This window comes from Bufo gargarizans, chromosome 4, assembly GCF_014858855.1.
Source record: "Bufo gargarizans isolate SCDJY-AF-19 chromosome 4, ASM1485885v1, whole genome shotgun sequence".
Taxonomy (NCBI): domain Eukaryota; kingdom Metazoa; phylum Chordata; class Amphibia; order Anura; family Bufonidae; genus Bufo; species Bufo gargarizans.
In genome coordinates this window covers 199,785,897-199,806,858 of record NC_058083.1, presented here as the reverse complement: position 1 = coordinate 199,806,858, position 20,962 = coordinate 199,785,897, and the positions used below count along the sequence as shown (strand labels likewise).

The 20,962-nt window shown below is 45.4% G+C and overlaps 1 protein-coding gene across 1 annotated transcript in view; it reads left to right on the top strand.

Moving 5' to 3' along the window:
• DNAH8 (dynein axonemal heavy chain 8) overlaps nt 1-20,962 on the top strand; it is a 478,630-nt gene that overhangs the window by 120,663 nt on the left and 337,005 nt on the right. Inside the window, exons 19-21 of the mRNA XM_044291082.1 lie at nt 3,395-3,514; nt 5,185-5,326; nt 20,569-20,651. Of these exons, the coding sequence (XP_044147017.1) occupies nt 3,395-3,514; nt 5,185-5,326; nt 20,569-20,651 (345 nt within the window). The remainder of the gene's footprint in view (nt 1-3,394; nt 3,515-5,184; nt 5,327-20,568; nt 20,652-20,962) is intronic.

The following is a 20,962-nucleotide window of genomic DNA, read 5'->3' as shown; positions in this document are numbered from 1 at the left end:
TCTAACAACCGACACAGGTGTATTTCTTCCACCACGCTCGGTTGATCCCTATCAGGGTTGCGTCGGAATGGTAAGATTGTTCCATACTTTTTAAGCCATATCCTCATTATCTGTACGTGGCGCTTTTTCTCTTAAAAGGTACACTAGTAAAAGTTATATTTTAAGCTCCCTCATATCCATGATTGTTTTTCAAATTGCCCCTATCTAACTTCCACTACCCTACACATGGTTTCCTCCTCTTGGCCGTCAGCAAGGTACATAAAGATCTGATGGCTCTTAGCATTAATTGATATAGGAGCATTAAGCACTTATGCACCTGGCCAGTGCCTGCAAGGGTCCTCCTAAATTCTGTTATATTGCTGTCCTCAGGACGATAATACATCTTCATACTGTGGGGCAAGCAGCAGTGTTTTGTCCTGCACTGTGGTATTTGGTTCTGCTGGGGCAGTATATTGTGCTGCACTGTGGTATCTGGTTCTGCTGGGGCAGTATATTGTGCTGCACTGTGGTATCTGGTTCTGATGGGGCAGTATATCGTGCTGTACTGTGGTATCTGGTTCTGCTGGGGCAGTATCTTGTGCTGCACTGTGGTATCTGGTTCTGCTGGGGCAGTATATTGTGCTGCGCTGTGGTATCTGGTTCTGCTGGGGCAGTATATTGTACTGCACTGTGGTATCTGGTTCTGCTGGGGCAGTATCTTGTGCTGCACTGTGGTATCTGGTTCTGCTGGGGCGGTATATTGTGCTGCACTGTGGTATCTGGTTCTGCTAGGGCAGTATATTGTGCTGCACTGTGGTATTTGGTTCTGCTGGGACAGTATATTGTGCTGCACTGTGGTATCTGGTTCTGCTAGGGCAGTATATATTTGGTTCTGCAGGGGTGGTATTTCGTCCTGCACTAGTTATTTCTGGCCCCGCCTACTTTTGTAGTCCCGCCTTCTGTCAATTTGGACCAGCCAACAACATGGGGCCACTGTTATTATTATTTTTTCCAGGGCCACTTTAAGTTCCCAGTCCGCCCCTGGATGCAAGGTAATGGCAGGTACGTCATTCATCCACATGACCACTTCTTCGGACTCTGCTTGGCTTCCTTCACTTTGATGCAGCCATGTTCAGCACATGAACAGATACAGGAGATCATACTGCCTATATCAAAGCTGGACCTGACTAGTTACTGTTCATCTCATGTGTCGAAATGAGAAAGCTAGGGACATCCTGAGGAGGTCGATCACATTGATAAATCATAGATGTGGAAGATTTATCGCAGTGGCTGGGGCTGAATGATAATCAGATTGTTTTAAGTTTATACCACCTGTAAGATGGCTTAGATTGTGCTAAACGTTACGGCTAGAATTTTGGCTCATATGAAGCTACTCCCCCTCTGCCACTAAGTCATGCCCCCTTGTTGGGCATGGCAAAAATGTGTTTACAACACATGATAAATATGGCATATGACCTGTGTGCCAGAATTCTGGTTCAGTTTGCAGTGGTAAATCTGCTCCATTTTAGGAAGTCTCACATTATGCATACGCCATATTTCTACAAAACTTTCTGACTTATGTTGCACTCGAGCATGGTTTAGAGGGAGAGGACATGGTCTCCAATTTCTAGACATTTTTAATGATAAGAAAAACTGAAAATAGTGTAAAATGTGCATCATATTTACACCTTTGTCCACCAGGCATAGATACAGTACAGATCAAAAGTTTGGACACACCTTCTCATTCAAAGAGTTTTCTTTATTTTCATGACTGTGAAAATTGTAGATTCACACTGAAGGCATCAAAACTATGAATTAACACATGTGGAATTATATACATAACAGAAAAGTGTGAAACAACTGAAAATTTGTCATATTCTAGGTTCTTCAAAGTAGCCATCTTTTGCTTTGATTACTGCTTTGCACACTCTTGGCATTCTCTTGATGAGCTTCAAGAGGTAGTCACCTGAAATGGTCTTCCAACAGTCTTGAAGGAGTTCCCAGAGATGCTTAGCACTTGTTGGCCCTTTTGCCTTCACTCTGCGGTCCAGCTCACCCCAAACCATCTCGATTGGGTTCAGGTCCGGTGACTGTGGAGGCCAGGTCATCTGGCGCAGCATCCCATCACTCTCCTTCATGGTCAAATAGCCCTTACACAGCCTGGAGGTGTGTTTGGGGTCATTGTCCTGTTGAAAAATAAATGATGGTCCAACTAAACACAAACGGGATGGAATAGCATGCCGCTGCAAGATGCTGTGGGACCAAAGCACAGATTTCCACTGGTCTAATGTCCATTCCTTGTGTTCTTTAGCCCAAACAAGTCTCTTCTGCTTGTTGCCTGTCCTTAGCAGTGGTTTCCTAGCAGATATTCTACCATGAAGGCCTGTTTCACACAGTCTCCTCTTAACAGTTGTTCTAGAGATGTGTCTGCTGCTAGAACTCTGGGTGGCATTGACCTGGTCTCTAATCTGAGCTGCTGTTAACCTGCGATTTCTGAGGCTGGTGACTCGGATGGACTTATCCTCCGCAGCTGAGGTGACTCTTGGTCTTCCTTTCCTGGGGCGGTCCGCATGTGAGCCAGTTTCTTTGTAGCGCTTGATGGTTTTTGTGACTGCACTTGGGGACACTCTCAAAGTTTTCCCAATTTTTCGGACTGACTGACCTTCATTTCCTTAAGTAATGATGGCCACTCGTTTTCTTTACTTAGCTGCTTTTTTCTTGCCATAATACAAATTCTAACAGTCTATTCAGTAGGACTATCAGCTGTGTATCCACCTGACTTCTCCACAACGCAACTGATGGTCCCAACCCCATTTATAAGGCAAGAAATCCCACTTATTAAACCTGACAGGGCACACCTGTGAAGTGAAGACCATTTCAGGTGACTACCTCTTGAAGCTCATCAAGAGAATGCCAAGAGTGTGCAAAGCAGTAATCAAAGCAAAAGGTGGCTACTTTGAAGAACCTAGAATATGACATATTTTCAGTTGTTTCACACTTTTTTGTTATGTAGATAATTCCACATGTGATAATTCATAGTTTTGATGCCTTCAGTGTGAATCTACAATTTTCATAGTCATGAAAATAAAGAAAACTCTTTGAATGAGAAGGTGTGTCCAAACTTTTGGTCTGTACTGTATGTTTTTCTAATATGTTAACAGGAATCCACCTTCTAATAAATTTGGCACAGTTAAATGAGATTTTTGGGATAAATGTATGCCCTTGTACTTAGCAGCAGGTTTTCCGCTGATGCTTGCAGTGTCTCTAATTAAATTACTCCTCACATTATATGACATATGATAGTTTCTCAGTTCTGTATTTGTAAATCCAATATATTTTTTTATGGATTAATTTGATGATATTAAGATGACAAGACTTGAATGACTTTTAAATATTCTAATATTTCAATCTACAGGTGAATGGCATCCACAGGATTCGCATTGATACAGTCTTGAATGATATAGCAGAAACCTTATTGATAATCCTGCCTGATGATGGACCAACCACAGTCGAAAATCTGCTTGCTCGTAATGAGGTATTGTGTATAGATAGATCTGCCAGTGTAAAGCGTGTCTACCACACCATATACCATTCACGTGTGTAAGTATATTACACGTGCTGCACATTTCCAGACTAAAAAGTTAACGACTGATCTATTTGTGATAGAAGAGCTCTAAGGTCATAAAACATTGTGTCCCTTGGGTTAGGGTTAGGGTTATCAAAAATGTTACAGGAATAATAATTCTGAGTTTCGTATCACAATAGCAATATATGTCAAACAGTTGCTCATGGCCTCCATAGTGCTGAATAGCTGGGGAGTCCCTACATATACAACACTTTTCTTTTTTCCTGAAGAGATTAATGACTGTGAACACGGTTACGCTTTAAACTCCATAGGACTAGACTATATACATTCACAATGGCAGAGATTTACGAAGCTTAAAGGGAATAAAAACATTTTATCTAATGCCCGCAGCCTGCTTCCATAAATAGAAGATTTATACATACTTGCTTCCCGCCACACCAGCCCTCTGTGCTTGCTCCCACGTGTTCATGTTCAGGTCCCTGAACCATTTACATCCAGTGCTGCATGGGTATAGTTATATGCTTCGCTGCATCCAGTTTATGAAGGCAGGCTGCAGGCATTCGATATAAAGTCCTTATTTCTGGAGATCCCCCATTAATGTGTTTTTCGACACTTATTGTGCCTTACTCAACAAAAGGGCATAGCTTAGCATGAAATAAGCAGGTAAGGGGCAGTGTGCAACAAAATTGTGCCACAGTTTAGCACAATGTACTAGAAAGAATAGGTCATGTATATATAGTTTGATACAAGTGTCTAAAGATGCACCAGATTTATGTGCACCTTTACATTGTGTAGTCTAGGTTTACACTGTCTAAATATTTGGACCCCAATATCTTCTCATAAAGAAAAAAATATTTTGCTTATTTCTGACAGGAGACCAGGTTGGGTCATCTTAGTTTCAGAATCCTGTAAAATACTAATTATGCTACTTATTTGTTAAATTTTATCCACTCAAGTAATGATTTCCAGTAGCAATGTTGCTGGCAGGAAGATGCATCGTATTAATTTACAAGAAATGTTCTGTACTAATGTGAATGTATGTGACAAGTGCTCACACCTTGTACTATGGCTTCCATAGAAATCTGTTGTTGCTCACAAGAACATACCTACAGCCAGCTACAAATTTTACTTCCTTAGGCTACATGCACATGACCGTATGTGTTTTGCGGTCCGCAAAATGCGTATTCGAAAAAAAAAAAACAGATGACATCCGTATGCCATCGTTTTTTTTTTTTTTTTTTTTTGCGGATACATTTTAACAATGCCTAAAATGGACAAGAATAGGACATGTTACCGGGTATATTTTTATTGAGGGCCTACGGAACGGACATACGTATGCAGATAGCACAGGGTGTGCTGTCCATATTTTTAGCGGACCCATTGAAATGAATGGGTCGGCATCCTATTCGCAAAAAAACCATAACGGACACGGAAACAAAATACGTTTGTGTGCATGAGGCCTTATTGAGCAGATATGCACACAGAATATATGGTATACATTCACGCTGCCGGCAGTGATAGAGATAAAATACAAAAAAAAAAGTTTAGAGTGTAAGCTAACATGACTTTACAGTTAGCTGCAGTAGGTAAGTACCTAACTGTTGGTCCATCATTTTTAGATTTACACAAAAGAAATGGCAAAATATTTGAACCACAGAAGTGAACAGATTGAGCAAGCTGTGCAAGAACTCATTTGCATTTTTGAATCTGTGTACGAACCAAAACCTGCAACGAATACTAAACCATTGAGCAAAAAAAAAGGTAATGAGTCCGCTACCGATCAGTCTGTAGACATCATTTAATTTCTGTGGTTAAATAAAAATATTTTAGTAGTTTTATAACAATTTTAGGATCTTTCTCAAGGCATTTCTTGCTTGTTCAGTGGCTTCACACACAGGAATGGTACAAGATTTCAGCTCTAAAGCTCACAGAATTGCTCCTGATCTACTGTAGAGGCTAAGGCTCTATTCACACCTTCCTCAGTCGCTGTTTGAAGGCTTTGTTGCAAATTCTGTTATATTTGTGTAACAACACCCATTGTTCACAAGATTTCAGAACTGGACTTCACATTTAGCAGTCACCTTTGCAAGATGCTAACGCTGTCAGATACTCCCAGGACTTGCAGTAGAGCTGAATTACACAATAGTGTACTGGTATAAACACGCTTGTAAAAGATAGGAACCAAATGAGGATTGCCACCGATGCACAATATGGAGTCCAGCAATTGAGTAGACAGGAGACAGTATTAGAATACAAGCTGAGAGCAGATCAATGATAGGGAGCAGATATAAAGATATTTCTGAATGGGGTGACCTGCCCTCCCTCCCCATGTAGATCGTGCACTGAGCGCATGCTGCCTGCTGTCCAGTCTCACCTGGTAGCACATGCTTAGTGCACGATCAGAGGGAGCACTGGTCACATTTTGAAACATCTTACCCCATCAATATAGCGTGCCGTAGTGTACAGCACTTGACTTGCAGCACCATCACTTTCATAAAGTCTTTCACAGAAGTTCCTCTGTATACCCAGTACAAATTGTAGAATTAAGGATATACTGAACCGACCCTGCTCTGAAGTACAACCCAGCAAGATAGCCAAGACAAATCAAAAACCAACTCATCAGACAATAACCGAATCACATGGAAATAATGAACGACAAACTTCAATGCAAACAGCAACGAAAGATCATAGGTCCCAGGATGCACTGACACAACACAATAAGCTAGAACAAAATACAAAGACTCTGAAAACAAATGCACAGAACATACACTATCCTCAGCAACCAGCAAAGCAAAAAGCCTCAACTTTAAAAGACAAAGCAGACTAATCTAGGTAACAACCTGACCCAGACACAGATCCAAAGCAGTTACATAGCAACTGCCCCCAGCAATGTTAGTACACAGGAGTGGAAGAGGCAGCCAGAAAATCCCTGTTTCTCCTAAGAGTTTGACAGGGAAATTAGCACTGCATAGAGCACTCTTTTTTCCTTCAAAAGTCAAATCTTCCCAATTCTGAGGTCCATCCGGCGCCAGTGGTGTCTGCTGTGCAACAGATCTGCCACTGCATTGTGGTTTCCATTATAAACAGAAACTTAACACCCTACTATGTGTGTACCTTATATTTATTAAATGTAATTCCCAAACAATTATTTAGAATTTAGAACACTGGCAGGTCAGCATTATTATTGTACAGAAATAATATTTAAAAAAAACGAAGGCACTGTAGTATCATATAAGCGGAGTGTGTGTCACACCTCTGTTCCCTATGTTTCATACATCTTTTGCTTTCTGGCAATTATAAGCCTACAGTATCTCACAAAAGTGAGTACACCCCTCACATTAAAAAAATATTTTATTATATCATTTCATAGGACAACACTGATGATCTGAGCTTTTGATACAATGTACAGTAGTCAGTGTACAGCCTGTATAGCTGTAAATTTGGCGTGCCCTCAAAATAGCTCAACACACAGCCATTAATGTCTAAACCGCTGGCAACAAAAGTGAGTACACCCCTAAGTGAGAATGGCCAAATTGTGCCCAAAGTGTGAATATTTTGTGTGGCCACCATTTTTTTCCAGCACTGCCTTAACTCTCTTGAGCATGGAGTTTACTCGAGCTTCATGGGTTGCCACTGGACTCCTCTTCCACTCCTCAATGATGACATCGCGGAGCTGGTGGATGTTAGAGACCTTGTGCTCCTCAACCTTCCGTTTGAGGAGGCCCCACAGATGCTCCATAGGGTTTAGATCTGGAGACATGCTTGGCCGGTCTAGCACCTTTTCCCTCAGTTTCTTTAGGAAAGCAGTGGTCATCTTGGAGGTGTATTTTTGGTCGTCATCATGTTGGAATACTGCATTGCGTTTCTAAAGGGAGGGGATCATGCTCTGCTTCAGTATGTCACAGGACATGTTGGCATTCATGGTTCCCTCAATGAACTGTAGCTCAGCACAGCCGCCAGCACTCATGCAGCCCCAAACCATGACACTCCCACCACCATGCTTGACTGTAGACAAGACACACTTGTCTTTGTGCTCCTCACCTGATGCCATCACACACACTTGACACCATCTGAACCAAATCAGTTTATCTTGGTCTCATCAAACCAAAGGACATGGTTCCAGTAATCCATGTCCTTAGTCTGCTTGTCTTCAGCAAACTTTTTGCGGGCTTTCTTGTGCATCATCTTTAAAGGAGGGACAACAGCCATGCAGACCAATTTGATGCAGTGTGCAGTATATGATCTAAGCACTGACAGGCTGATTCCCCACCCCACACCTTTAACCTCTGCAGCAATGCTGGCAGCACTCATACACTCATATGTTTATTTTTAAAAGACAACCTCTGGATATGATGCTGAGCACGTGCACTCAGCTTATTTGGTCGACCATGGTGAGGCCTGCTTTGGTGGTGGAATGGGTCTTGTTATACATCTGTATGATCTTGGCCACTGTGCTGCTCAGCTCAGTTTCAGGGTGTTGGCAATCTTCTTATAGCCTAGGCCATCTTTATGTAGAGTAAAAATTATTTTCTTCAGATCCTCAAAGTTCTTTGCCATGAGGAGCCATGTTGAACTTCCAGTGACCAGTATGAAAGAGTGTGAGAGCGATAACACCAAATTTAACACACCCGCTCCCCATTCACACCTGAAATCTTGTAACACTAATGAGTCACATGACACCAGGCAGGAAAAATTGCCAATTTTTGCACAATTTGGCTATTTTCACTTAGGGGTGTACTAACTTTTGTTGCCAGCGGTGTAGACATTAATGCCTGTGTATTGAGTTATTTTGAGTACACCAAATTAACACTGTTATACAAGCTGTACTCTGACTAATTTACATTGTATCAAAGTGTAAGATCTGCAGTGTTGTCCCATGAAAAGATATAATAAAATATTTACAAAAATATGAGGGGTGTACTCACTTTTGTGAGATACTGTATAAGCAGCGTTATTTAACGATACTGTTGTGACAACCGCCTTCTGTTATATGCGGTTATTCACCACACACTTTCTTATATCTCACAGCTACCAGCGCCTACTGTTTTGTTATGCTTTGTATTTGACCAGAGGGGATCAATGACATATGCTATGTACTGTTCATATTCAGAGTGAGACAAGGGCACCCACAGTGGACTGCGCTGTTCGGGGAAGGTCATGTACTCCTCAACGTTAGTTTCAGACAATGTGTGGTGCCTGAAGAAGGGATGAGGTTAGTCCTGAAACGCAAATCTTTTTACACAACCAATAAATATTCGCATAACGGTATCAAACGCAGCGTCAGCATAAGTCTCACTCCTACGGACAGACAATTACTGTGGCAGCCTGGCATTGACGGACAGCTGGGCTATAACAGCAGGGATCAGACCACTCCAGTCCTGGCTGTTTGACTGTCTATATACCATGGTGGATAGTGAGCGCTACACAGTTAAAGGAGTTCTCCAGGCTTTTACTATTGATGACCTATCCTCAGGATAGGTCATCAATATCAGATTGATGGAGGTCCGACACCCATCAACCCTGCAAATCAGCTGTATGAAGGGAAGGCGCGCGCGCTTTGCCATAGACATAGCAGCAGCAAGCAGGCAGGGAGACGGCACGTGCACACTGAGTACGCCTTCCCTTCATCCAGCTGATAGGCAGGGGTGATGGCTGTCGGACCCCTGCTGACATGATGACTTATGCTGAAGATAGGTCATCAATATTAAAAGCCTGGAAAACCCCTTTAAACATCATTGCTAATGGGTTGTATGGTCTAATAGAATGCCTGTCAGCTTTATACTGAATGGCAAGTGTGTTTTGGTGTGCTGAGTATACCAAAGTCATCGTATCGGTGATCAAAAGATCATGTTATTATGTTCCCTAGTGGGACTAAAATAAATTACAAGCAAGACCACTGCTGCTGGATTGCAGGATGGGCATAATCCCTGGATATGAGCAGTGTATAATGTGTTGGAAAAATGAATTAAGCCAGCAGAGGAGATAATATGGAGATTCACAATACATTAGGAAATGCCTTGTATTAAAGAAGAACTCCCGCAAAAAAATGAATTCTCTGACCTTTTAGAAAGATACATGATGTAATCTGTAGTGAAGGTAATCTTGTCACCAGTGTCTGTAATTGTGAGATATAACCTCCCTTCTCATTCTCACCTATGTTTGGACAGGAAGTCAGTTGCTCTATGTATTCATATGGGATTCTCAATGTCAGTCTCATAGGAATGAACAGAGAAGTAACTGACTTCCTGTCCTGTCTCAGCTGGAGATCAGAGAGTTGGTCACATGACACGGCTGAGGATCGGAAGGGAGGTTATAACTCACAAATACAGTCACTGATGAGAAAATTACTTTTACTACAGATTATGTCATATAGCTTTCTAGCAGGTCAGAGAATAAACCTTTTTCTTGCCCTTATTCATTGGGGGACACAGAAACCGTGGGTATAGCTATGTCCTCTAGGAGGCGTTGACACTAGTAAAAGCTGTTAGCTCCTCCCCTGGCAGCTATACCCCCTCCAGCCTGGAGAGAGAGCTTCAGTTTTTTCTAGTGTCAATAGGAGGCAAGACCTCCCTGCTGGGATCTCCTGAAGATTTCTTATTTTCTTTTATTTTTTTTCCTTCTTTTTTTCAGATGGGAAGACAGTGGACGCCTCGTCTCCCTGTTCTCCCGGGGTCGAGTTGCGCCAGTGACGGTCACCTGCACTGCTGCCTCCCCCACAGAAGACAAGGTGGACCAGGGCAGCCTCGCTTCCCCTGCATCCTGCCAGCCATGGGGTCACCCATCCAAGCCCCTCAATTCCAGCGTCCCACCACTACGATGCCGGTAGCTGAAGGGGTGACCCTGCTGGAACGAGAGGAAGGGTGAAGATGGCGGCTGGACAGATAAGTAGATGCCTGCTCCAGGCCATCGAACCCCCGCCCGCCCACTTAACCATCTGGCTCACCACCTCCAAGGATTAATTCGTTAAAGCGGCAGCCATTTTATTCTCAAGCAGCATCAGGCAGGGCCGCACAGTGTCTCTGTAAAAAGCGATTCTCCCCCCCTTCTGTAGGTGAGCGCTGGGGCACAGACATGGGCCGCGATCGGGGGGCGCAGCCTAGCGCTTACTGCGCTGTTAACAAGGGAGGCCATGAGTGTCTGGGTCAGACATGCACAGGGGGAGCGGAGCAGGCTCCCGCTCCCCGACATTACTGCATAATCCACCCCTTCCGGGAGCGGACGCGCTACAGTGAAGGGGCGCCGCTCCGGAGGAGATTAACTGTCGCGCGATCGGCCGAGCACCGCATTGGTGTTCCGGCCCGCGCGTGTTTTTTTGTTGGCCGCGTTCTTTCATTACCGACTGGCGCACTGCTCCGGTCCCTCTTCACCCCGGCCGACCGACGGACTCTGGTCGGCCGTGCACATCATGCGGATCCAGCACCCCTGCGGGGGGGCATGCACCGGCGAGGAAACAGGAAAGGGAGCGGCAAAGCTCCCCTCCTAGATAGAATCGCAGGTGTCAGAGCGCTAGGGTGTTAATAACAGGCGCAAATTATTCCAGCCACTGAGCCCCCCCAAGCGCTTGGCCCCGCCCCCTTCCTCAAGGCGGCTTAACCCCTTCTGGCCAGCCACCTCCTGCAGCCTGCTCCAGATACTCTGAGGATCCTGCCTTCAGTTAAAGGGCCTGTAAGTTAAAACAGTTAACCCCTTTTCTGCCACTTGTCGTTTGCCCCCCCCCCCTGTCTGTGCGGTACCAAGCAGGGCCCGTGTCCTATACGGACGAAGGAGGACCTCTCATAGTTAAGGGTTGTTAGTTGATAGATCCTCCACCTGCGCAGATCCAGGGAGGACAGCCGGAGTATTCCCATTCCACCCTCCAGGGTCGTCTGGTTGATCAAATCCACCTGCGCTATCCAGCGCAGAACCTCTGGAAGTTCCCATTCCACTATCCGGGGTCGTCTGGTTGTTCAAATCCACCTGCGCCATCCAGCGCAGAACCTCTGGAAGTTCCCATTCCACCCTCCGGGATCGTCTGGTTGATCAGATCCACCTGCGCCATCCAGCTCAGAACCTCTGGAAGTTCCCATTCCACCCTCCGGGGTCGTCTGGTTGATCAGATCCACCTGCGCCATCCAGTGCAGAACTTCCGGAATTCCCATTTCACCCTCCGGGGTTGTCTGGTTGATCAGATCCACCTGCGCCATTCAGCGCAGAACCTCTGGAAGTTCCCTTTCCACCCTCCGGGGTCGTCTGGTTGATCAAATCCACCTGCACCATCCAGCACAGAATCTCCGGAAATTCCCATTCCACCCTCCGGGATCGTCTGGTTAATCAAAGCCACCTGTGCCATCCAGCGCAGAACCTCTGGAAGTTCTCATTCCATCCTCCGGGGTTGTCTGGTTGATAATCCTCCATCTGCGTGATCCAGTGGAGAACTCTAGGAGTTCCCATACATCCTCCGGGGTCGTTTGGTTGATGCAGGCTCCGCCTGCCCACTCCAGTGGACGGACCTCTAGTTCCCACTCTCCCCTCTGGGTAATTTAGTTGATGTGTTCCCACCTGCCTGGCCTACAGCCGCCATGGGCAAGCTTTCAAACGGTTGAATCTGCGTGTAATAGGTCCAGAGCAGAACATTCTCCTCAGCCACCTCCGCACCCCCTCCCCCCCCTTTCCTCCCTACGGTCTCGCTCAGACACACCTCTCCATTCCTGGAGAGGTTCGGTCCGGATTGGGGGGGGGGGGATATATTGTGCTTCGTGCTCTCTCTCTCGAATCCGTTGCAATCTTATGATTGCGTCCACAGTAGCCGGCAGTCCTTGTCGTTTGCATTACCCCCCTCCTTCAGGTGGAGTATTGCACCACTGCTGCATACAATACTACCGTAGGCATTATAGTTGAATTAAATGCTAGAGCGCTGTTCAGTGACGCCAGCAGGCGTTTCCCCCTTGTTAGGGGACAGTATTGCATTCCACTAGTTACAGTATGTACCGTATGCATTGGCCGATTTTGGGCATTCTGGCATTATCACCGGTTACAGTGTTTACCATAGGCATTACCCCTTCCTTTGTGCGGTAATTGCACTCTCACAGGACGCTGGATTCTCCATATGCATCGCCCTTCCATAAACGGCGTAATCTCCCTACCGTTGCATCTCTTCCTGCCGTAAGCATGACCAATTCCTTAGGCGGAGTGATTGCACTACTATGGATACAGTGCTTGCCTTATGTTCTGCCCCCTGCGGTAGGTGCACTAAGTACAGTTACACTGGTTTTAGTGCTGGACGTATGCATCCCCCCCTTCTGTAGGTGGCGGCCTTGCACCTCCACTGCGTTCTGTCCCTGCCGTATTCATTAGTCTTTCTCACATCACCGTGCTTTCTGTTGCATTCCCCTTCCACGAGTGATCCACTTACAGGGGCATACTGTACCTGAGCAGCTTAGATTGCTACAGTTCATCTACGCTACGGCTCTAGATGCCTTAGCTTCTTCGGAGGGGGCGAGGCAACAGTCAATACCCGCGGATGCCGGTACACTGCATCTATGGTGTATGGGTGTGGCCAGTGGCTACGGTCGCGGTCTTCACTTGGTATCCTTCTTATCTTTTGGTGCTGGTTTGGAGCATGATTGTGACATCCTCTGTCTTTTAGAGGGGTTACCTACCAACATTTATGTGTCCTAGACCACCCTTCTCCATGGCCTCTTCGGTTCCAGTCGTTCAGGACATTGTCCTCATCAATACGTAATGCATCTGCCATTGCGCATATTCTGGGGAGTACGTTTCAGCGAGTCGAGTGTTCACTGACTCTGTAGTCCCCCCTCAGCTGGGGGTGTTTACCCTGACGCTAGCTTGCTGTTGCTCTGGTTCAGAGCCCTTCCAGATAAAGTGTTAAAGCTAGCTCTTCTTAACTGGGGAAGTATGGTGCCATGGCTTCTACGGTTGGCCCTAACAGCTTCCCTTTAGTTTTGCACAATGGTGCAAGCGCTGGCTGTTTCTGGGTGAGTGGTATCTGCGTTACCACTGTATACTACGGTTCTTTCTGCACATCTCCTTCGTCAGGTGGCGGATTCTTCTAGATCTGAATTGGTGGCCTCTGCGGTGTGGCCCCCTCTTCTACTGGAGTATAGGCTAGTGATACAGTTGTGACTCCCCTTACTTGACTTCCTCCTCTGGCAGAGTTTTGGCACAGCCACTCAATCCCTGGCTACATCGGGATTTGCACGGGGTATTCTTTAGTGGCCTTCTATTCCAGTGTTTCGGACCCGGCTAGTGAGATGTGGTGCGCTCCACATCTATCCTTTTGTAGGTGAATCCTTCCATTGGTCCTGGGTGCGTTACCTGTATATATTTATATTACCTCTCTTACGACATCACTAAGGCCTAGGTCACGTCAGCCCTCTGGTGATCATAATTTCCACCGCCCATTCCGGGAGTAGATTGTGAAACTCATCACATCAGACGGAGCGGGGTTTCTGTCACGTCTTGCCGTGTTGATAGACGTTCCATTCCTGGTATGGAAGTTCGGACCTGGACATGTGGACTTGGCTTTGAGACTGTCCCGGAAACGTCCCACTTTTCTCTCCCGAGCGGAGATCCGGCAGCTTGTGGAGTGGATGCCCTGATTCCCCCGTTAAGGGTTCTCCCTCCTTGTGTTTTACCCCCTTCCCCTTTCTACCCAGAGTTCTACGGAAGATCAGGATGGGGGGTATTCCGACTATCCTAGTCGCCCTGGGGATTGGCCGTCGCACGTGGAACGCCGACCTAGTCTCCTTCTAGGGGACTTCCTGGTCACTGCCACTCTGAGATGTCCTTCCTTCGCAGAGTACGATCTTCCAGTATTTTAGACCTCTTTGTTGCCGGCATGGCTATTAGGACCGCCGTTCTATGCGAAAATAGTTTTTTCGGGGGATGTCTTCCGCTGGCCTACATCGTCCAGGATCTATCAGGACCTGGAGGTCCTTCCTGGTTTTCTGTGGAAGCGAAAATGTTCTGCCACTTCGTTTTTCTCCCTCACGGTCCTGTTCTACAATCAGGGTTGGAGTCAGGCGTCGTCGCCTTATATCCTTTCCAGCGCTCTCAGGTTCCCTGGAGCCCTTGTGGGAGGGTTTTTTCCTTTCCGACTCCTGTCCTGGAAGGTAGTTTTTTCTGGTCGCTATCACTTCCATCAGACGGGTGTCTGTGTTCGCGGCGCTCTCTGTAGGGAATTCTTCCTGTTTCTTTATAGGGTCCAGGGCTTCGCTGGCCTGTCCCTTCTGTTCTTCCGAACAGGGTCTCTGACTTCCATATTGACTGAAAAATTGTCCTTCCCTTACTATGCCCATCTCCTTCACCCTAAGGACATGGAGTTACACCGTTGGCCGTTGTCAGAGCTCTGCAGATCTGTTTGACAGCCTCCAGTCCCCTCCGCTGTACGGATCCCCCGTTTGTCATTCTGAAGGGTCCTCGGAGGGGTTTGGCGGCTTCCAAGGGGCAATCGCACGCCGAATTTGGTCTACATTTCCTAAAGCATACCGCGCCCGAGGCAGGGTTCTGACCTTACGGGTCACGAATACTCCACTAGAGCGGTGGGCGCATCTTTGGCTCGGAGGAATTGCACTTCGGCTGCACAGTTGTGTAAGGTGGCTCCCGTTCCTCCTTAAACATGTTCACAAGAGATTACCAGGTGCATACTTATGCATCGTCGGTCGCTGCGTGGGCCGCGTGGTCTTCCAGGCGACAGTTCTTAGTTGCCTGCACGAGCGCCTGCTCCATGGGTCTGTGGTTTTCCCTCCCCGTGGACTGCTCTTGGATGTCCCACGGTTTCTGTGTCCCCCAATGAATATGGGCGAGAAAACAAAATTTTTGTATAACTTACCAGTAAATTCTCTTTCTCGCTCTTCATTGGGGGGCACAGCACCCACCCAGTATTGTTGTTCGGCCACAGATGTGGCTGTTGCTGGTTAGAACCCGGTTCGGTTCTTGGCATTGTTGCTGTTCCACGTTTTTTAGTTGGTTTACTTCTCCTACTGCTTCTCACAAACTGAAGCTCTCTCTCCAGGCAGGAGGGGGTATAGCTGCCAGGGGAGGCGCTAACAGCTTTTACTAGTGTCAACGCCTCCTAGAGGACATAGCTATACCCACGGTCTCTGTGTCCCCCAATGAAGAGCGAGAAAGAGATTTTACTGGTAAGTTATACAAAAATCTAGTTTTTTGTGGGAGTGCTACCTTAACTTTCTCTACATGGTAAATGCCATTTGCTGAAGTGAGACAACCCCTTTAAGTGCTTAACTGTGGGACAAGACTTGAAGCTGAACTTAACCACCTCCGGACCGCCTAACGCAGATCTGCGGTCCGGAGGTGGCAGCCCTGCGCTCAGCGACGCATATACTCGTCATCTCGCGAGACGCGAGATTTCCTGTGAACGCGCGCACACAGGCGCGCGCGCGCTCACAGGAACAGAAGGTAAGCGAGTGGATCTCCAGCCTGCTGGCAGGCTGGAGATGTGATTTTTTTAACCCCTAACAGGTATATTAGACGCTGTTTTGATAACAGCGTCTAATATACCTGCTACCTGGTCCTCTGGTGGTCCCTTTTGTTTGGATCGACCACCAGAGGACACAGGTAGCTGTGCAAAGTATCACCAAACACCACTACACTACACCCCCCCCCTGTCACTTATTAACCCCTTATGAACCCCTGATCACTTCATATACACTCCCTGATCACCCCCCCGTCATTGATCACCCCCCTATAAGGCTCCATTCAGACGTCCGTATGATTTTTACGGATCCACGCATCCATGGATCGGATCCGCAAAACACATACGGACGTCTGAATGGAGCCTTACAGGTGGGTGATCAATGACAAGGGGGTGATCACGCATATAGACTTCCTGATCACTTCCCTGTCATTGATCACCCCCCTGTAAGGCTCCATTCAGACGTCCGTATGATTTTTACGGATCCATGGATACATGGATCGGATCCGCAAAACATGTACGGACGTCTGAATGGAGCCTTACAGGGGGGTGATCAATGACAAGGGGGTGATCACCCATATAGACTTCCTGATCACCCCCCTGTCATTGATCACCCCCCTGTCATTGATCACCCCCCGGTAAAGCTCCATTCAGACGTCCGTATGATTTTTACGGATCCACGGATACATGGATCGGATCCGCAAAACGCATACGGACGTCTGAATGGAGCCTTACAGGGGGGTGATCACCCATATAGACACCCTGATCACCCCCCTGTCATTGATCACCCCCCTGTCATTGATCACCCCCCTGTAAGGCTCCATTCAGACGTCCGTATGATTTTTACGGATCCACGGATACATGGATCAGATCCGCAAAACACATACGGACGTCTGAATGGAGCCTTACAGGGGGGTGATCAATGACAGGGAGGTGATCACCCATATAGATTCCCTGATCACCCCCCTGTCATTGATCACCCTCCTGTCATTGATCATCCCCCTGTAAGGCTCCATTCAGACGTCCGTATGTGTTTTGCGGATCCGATCCATGTATCCGTGGATCCTTAAAAATCATACGGACGTCTGAATGGAGCCTTACAGGGGGGTGATCAATGACAGGGGGGTGATCAGGGAGTCTGTATGGGTGATCACCCCCCTGTCATTGATCACCCCCCCTGTAAGGCTCCATTCAGACATTTTTTTGGCCCAAGTTAGCAGAATTTTTTTTTTTCTTACAAAGTCTCATATTCCACTAACTTGTGTCAAAAAATAAAATCTTACATGAACTCACCATACCCCTCACGGAATCCAAATGCGTAAAATATTTTAGACATTTATATTCCAGACTTCTCACGCTTTAGGGCCCCTAAAATGCCAGGGCAGTACAAACACCCCACAAATGACCCCATTTTGGAAAGAAGACACCCCAAGGTATTTGCTGAGGGGCATATTGAGTCCATGAAAGATTTAAATTTTTGTCCCAAGTTAGCGGAAAGGGAGGCTTTGTGAGAAAAAAAAATTAAAAATCAATTTCCGCTAACTTATGCCAAAAAAAAAAAATTCAATGAACTCGCCAGGCCCCTCATTGAATACCTTAGGGTGTCTTCTTTCCAAAGTGGGGTCACATGTGGGGTATTTATACTGCCCTGGCTTTTTAGGGGCCCTAAAGCGTGAGAAGAAGTCTGGAATCCAAATGTCTAAAAATGCCCTCCTAAAAGGAATTTGGGCACCTTTGCGCATCTAGGCTGCAAAAAAGTGTCACACATCTGGTATCGCCGTACTCAGGAGAAGTTGGGGAATGTGTTTTGGGGTGTCATTTTACATATACCCATGCTGGGTGAGATAAATATCTTGGTCAAATGCCAACTTTGTATAAAAAAAATGGGAAAAGTTGTCTTTTGCCAAGATATTTCTCTCACCCAGCATGGGTATATGTAAAATGACACCCCAAAACACATTCCCCAACTTCTCCTGAGTACGGCGATACCAGATGTGTGACACTTTTTTGCAGCCTAGGTGGGCAAAGGGGCACACATTCCAAAGAGCACCTTTCGGATTTCACCGGTCATTTTTTACAGATTTTGATTGCAAACTACTTCTCACACATATGGGCCCCTAGAATGCCAGGGCAGTATAACTACCCCACAAGTGACCCCATTTTGGAAAGAAGACACCCCAAGGTATTCAATGAGAGGCATAGTGAGTTCATGGAAGTTTTTAATTTTTTGTCACAAGTTAGTGGAATATGAGACTTTGTAAGAAAAAAAAAAAAAACATCATTTTCCGCTAATTTGTAACCAAAAAAAAAAATTTCTAGGAACTCGCCATGCCCCTCACGGAATACCTTGGGGTGTCTTCTTTCCAAAATGGGGTCACTTGTTGGGTAGATATACTGCCCTGGCATTCTAGGGGCCCTAATGTGTGGTAAGTAGTTTGAAATCAAAATGTGTAAAAAATGACCTGTAAAATCCTAAAGGTGCTCTTTGGAGTGTGTGCCCCTTTGCCCACCTAGGCGGCAAAAAAGTGTCACACATGTGGTATCGCCGTACTCAGGAGAAGTTGGGGAATGTGTTTTGGGGTGTCATTTTACATATAACCATGCTGGGTGAGAGAAATATCTTGGCAAAAGACAACGTTTCCCATTTTTTTATACAAAGTTGGCATTTGACCAAGATATTTATCTCACCCAGCATGGGTATATGTAAAATGACACCCCAAAACACATTCCCCAACTTCTCCTGAGTACGGCGATACCAGATGTGTGACACTTTTTTGCAGCCTAGGTGGGCAAAGGGACCCACATTCCAAAGTGCACCTTTCGGATTTCACCGGTAATTTTTTACAGATTTTGATTGCAAACTTCTTCTCACACATCTGGGCCCCTAGAATGCCAGGGCAGTATAACTACCCCACAAGTGACCCCATTTTGGAAAGAAGACACCCCAAGGTATTTTGTGATGGGCATAGTGAGTTCATGGAAGTTTTTATTTTTTGTCACAAGTTAGTGGAATATGAGACTTTGTAAGAAAAAAAAAATTTTAATCATCATTTTCCGCTAACTTGTGACAAAAAATAAAAAGTTCTATGAACTCACTATGCCCATCAGTGAATACCTTAGGGTGTCTACTTTCCGAAATGGGGTCATTTGTGGGGTGTTTGTATTGTCTGGGCATTGTAGAACCTCAGGAAACATGACAGGTGCTCAGAAAGTCAGAGCTGCTTCAAAAAGCGGAAATTCACATTTTTGTACCATAGTTTGTAAATGCTATGGGCCAAATTTATCATTACTCTGACAGCTCACTCCACTTTCACATATGGCTAAAGTCAGTTTTAGCCAAGTCAGATTTATGATCGGCCCTTTAAGGCTGTGATAAATGTGGTTTGACGGTAGCAGTTTATCCGTCAGTAAGCAGCTTTACAAAAGTCGCACATCTTTGCGAAAAAGTTGCACGTCTTTACGAAAAAGTTGCATGTTCTATTAAAAAGTCTCATAAGATAAGCATGGTCCTCACTGGAGTGAAATTGCGCAATATTTTGCGACTTTTTAAATAGTCACAATAGTAAATCTGTCTAGAGATTAATTTACATAAGAAAACACACCCACTTTCAGAAAACTGGCGAGCATAGTGCAGAGCAGAAAAAAGTCGCAAATTTTTGCGCAGTTTTAGTGATTGCGCAAAAATTTGCGACTTTTTCACTCCATTATTCTGACTTGAGCTAATGATAAATCTGGCCCTATAACTTTTACCCAAACCATTTTATTTTTTTTACCCAAACATTTTTTTTTTTATCAAAGACATGTAGAACAATACATTTTGTGAAAAATTTATATATGGATGTGTTTTTTTTTGCAAAATTTTGCAACTGAAAGTGAAAAATGTCATTTTTTTGCAAAAAAATCGTTAAATTTCGATTAATAACAAAAAAAGTAAAAATGGCAGCAGCAATAAAATACCACCAAATGAAAGCTCCATTAGTGAGAAGAAAAGGAGGTAAAATTAATTTGGGTGGTAAGTTGTATGACCGAGCAATAAACGGTGAAAGTAGTGTAGTGCAGAAGTGTAAAAAGTGGCCTGGTCATTAAGGGGGTTTTAGCTAGCGGGGCTGAAGTGGTTAAAGAGACTTTTTGATGAATCACAGGTTTAGTAATCTCTGCTACTTACCGTGATAGTGACATTGTGTTTTTGTTGATGCTACCATTTTTGCAAAAGTGGCAAAGAGAAATGCTGCCATATGTCTCCATCACCATAAAATTAGCTACTTGGAAACTCTTGGTATTCTGTTCCCCTATTCAGTCAGTGGAAAAGTGACAGTTTTACCATCAGTTGCTGAGAAGAATTTGTAAATGACAACCAATATGGCGGCACTTCCCATTGCCTGCCCACTGAAAGAAAACACAAATTCTTTATAAATAACAGAAATATATAAAATGTCTGCTGCTAGAGTGTCTGGGGTACTAGTATATGACTGTTTTGCTTGTTGGGTTGACATTCTCTTTAAGAAACCCCCTGTATGTGCTGAGTCCCTATGAATCCTGATCGATCACTTGTCACTGTTTTATGTAACAGGTGCCAAACGAGTTGCATTTACTGATGTAGATGAATATGAAGAGGTCTTGGAAGAACAGGCAAAAGATGAAGAATTTAGTAAGGTACTTTACCAGTTACCAGCCTCCATGTTAATAGAGAACAATGGCTAAAAAACTTTTATTACCATGTAACAAACTTACCTGTTCAGCTCCAGTGGCGCGATCCTCAGCTTCGGCATGCCGCGCCAGTAGAGACATGCTGCTGAGCCATGCCCCCTGGTGACATGACCGCATCCTTGGCAACAGGATGCAATGCTTTGTTTCTCCCCGTAGCGGGCGTGTGCTGGGAGAGATTGCTCAGCTGATCTATTACTGTGTGCTAGTGTTTCTGACTAATGGCGCGCTGAGTCTATAGACATGTCAGGTTCTGATCC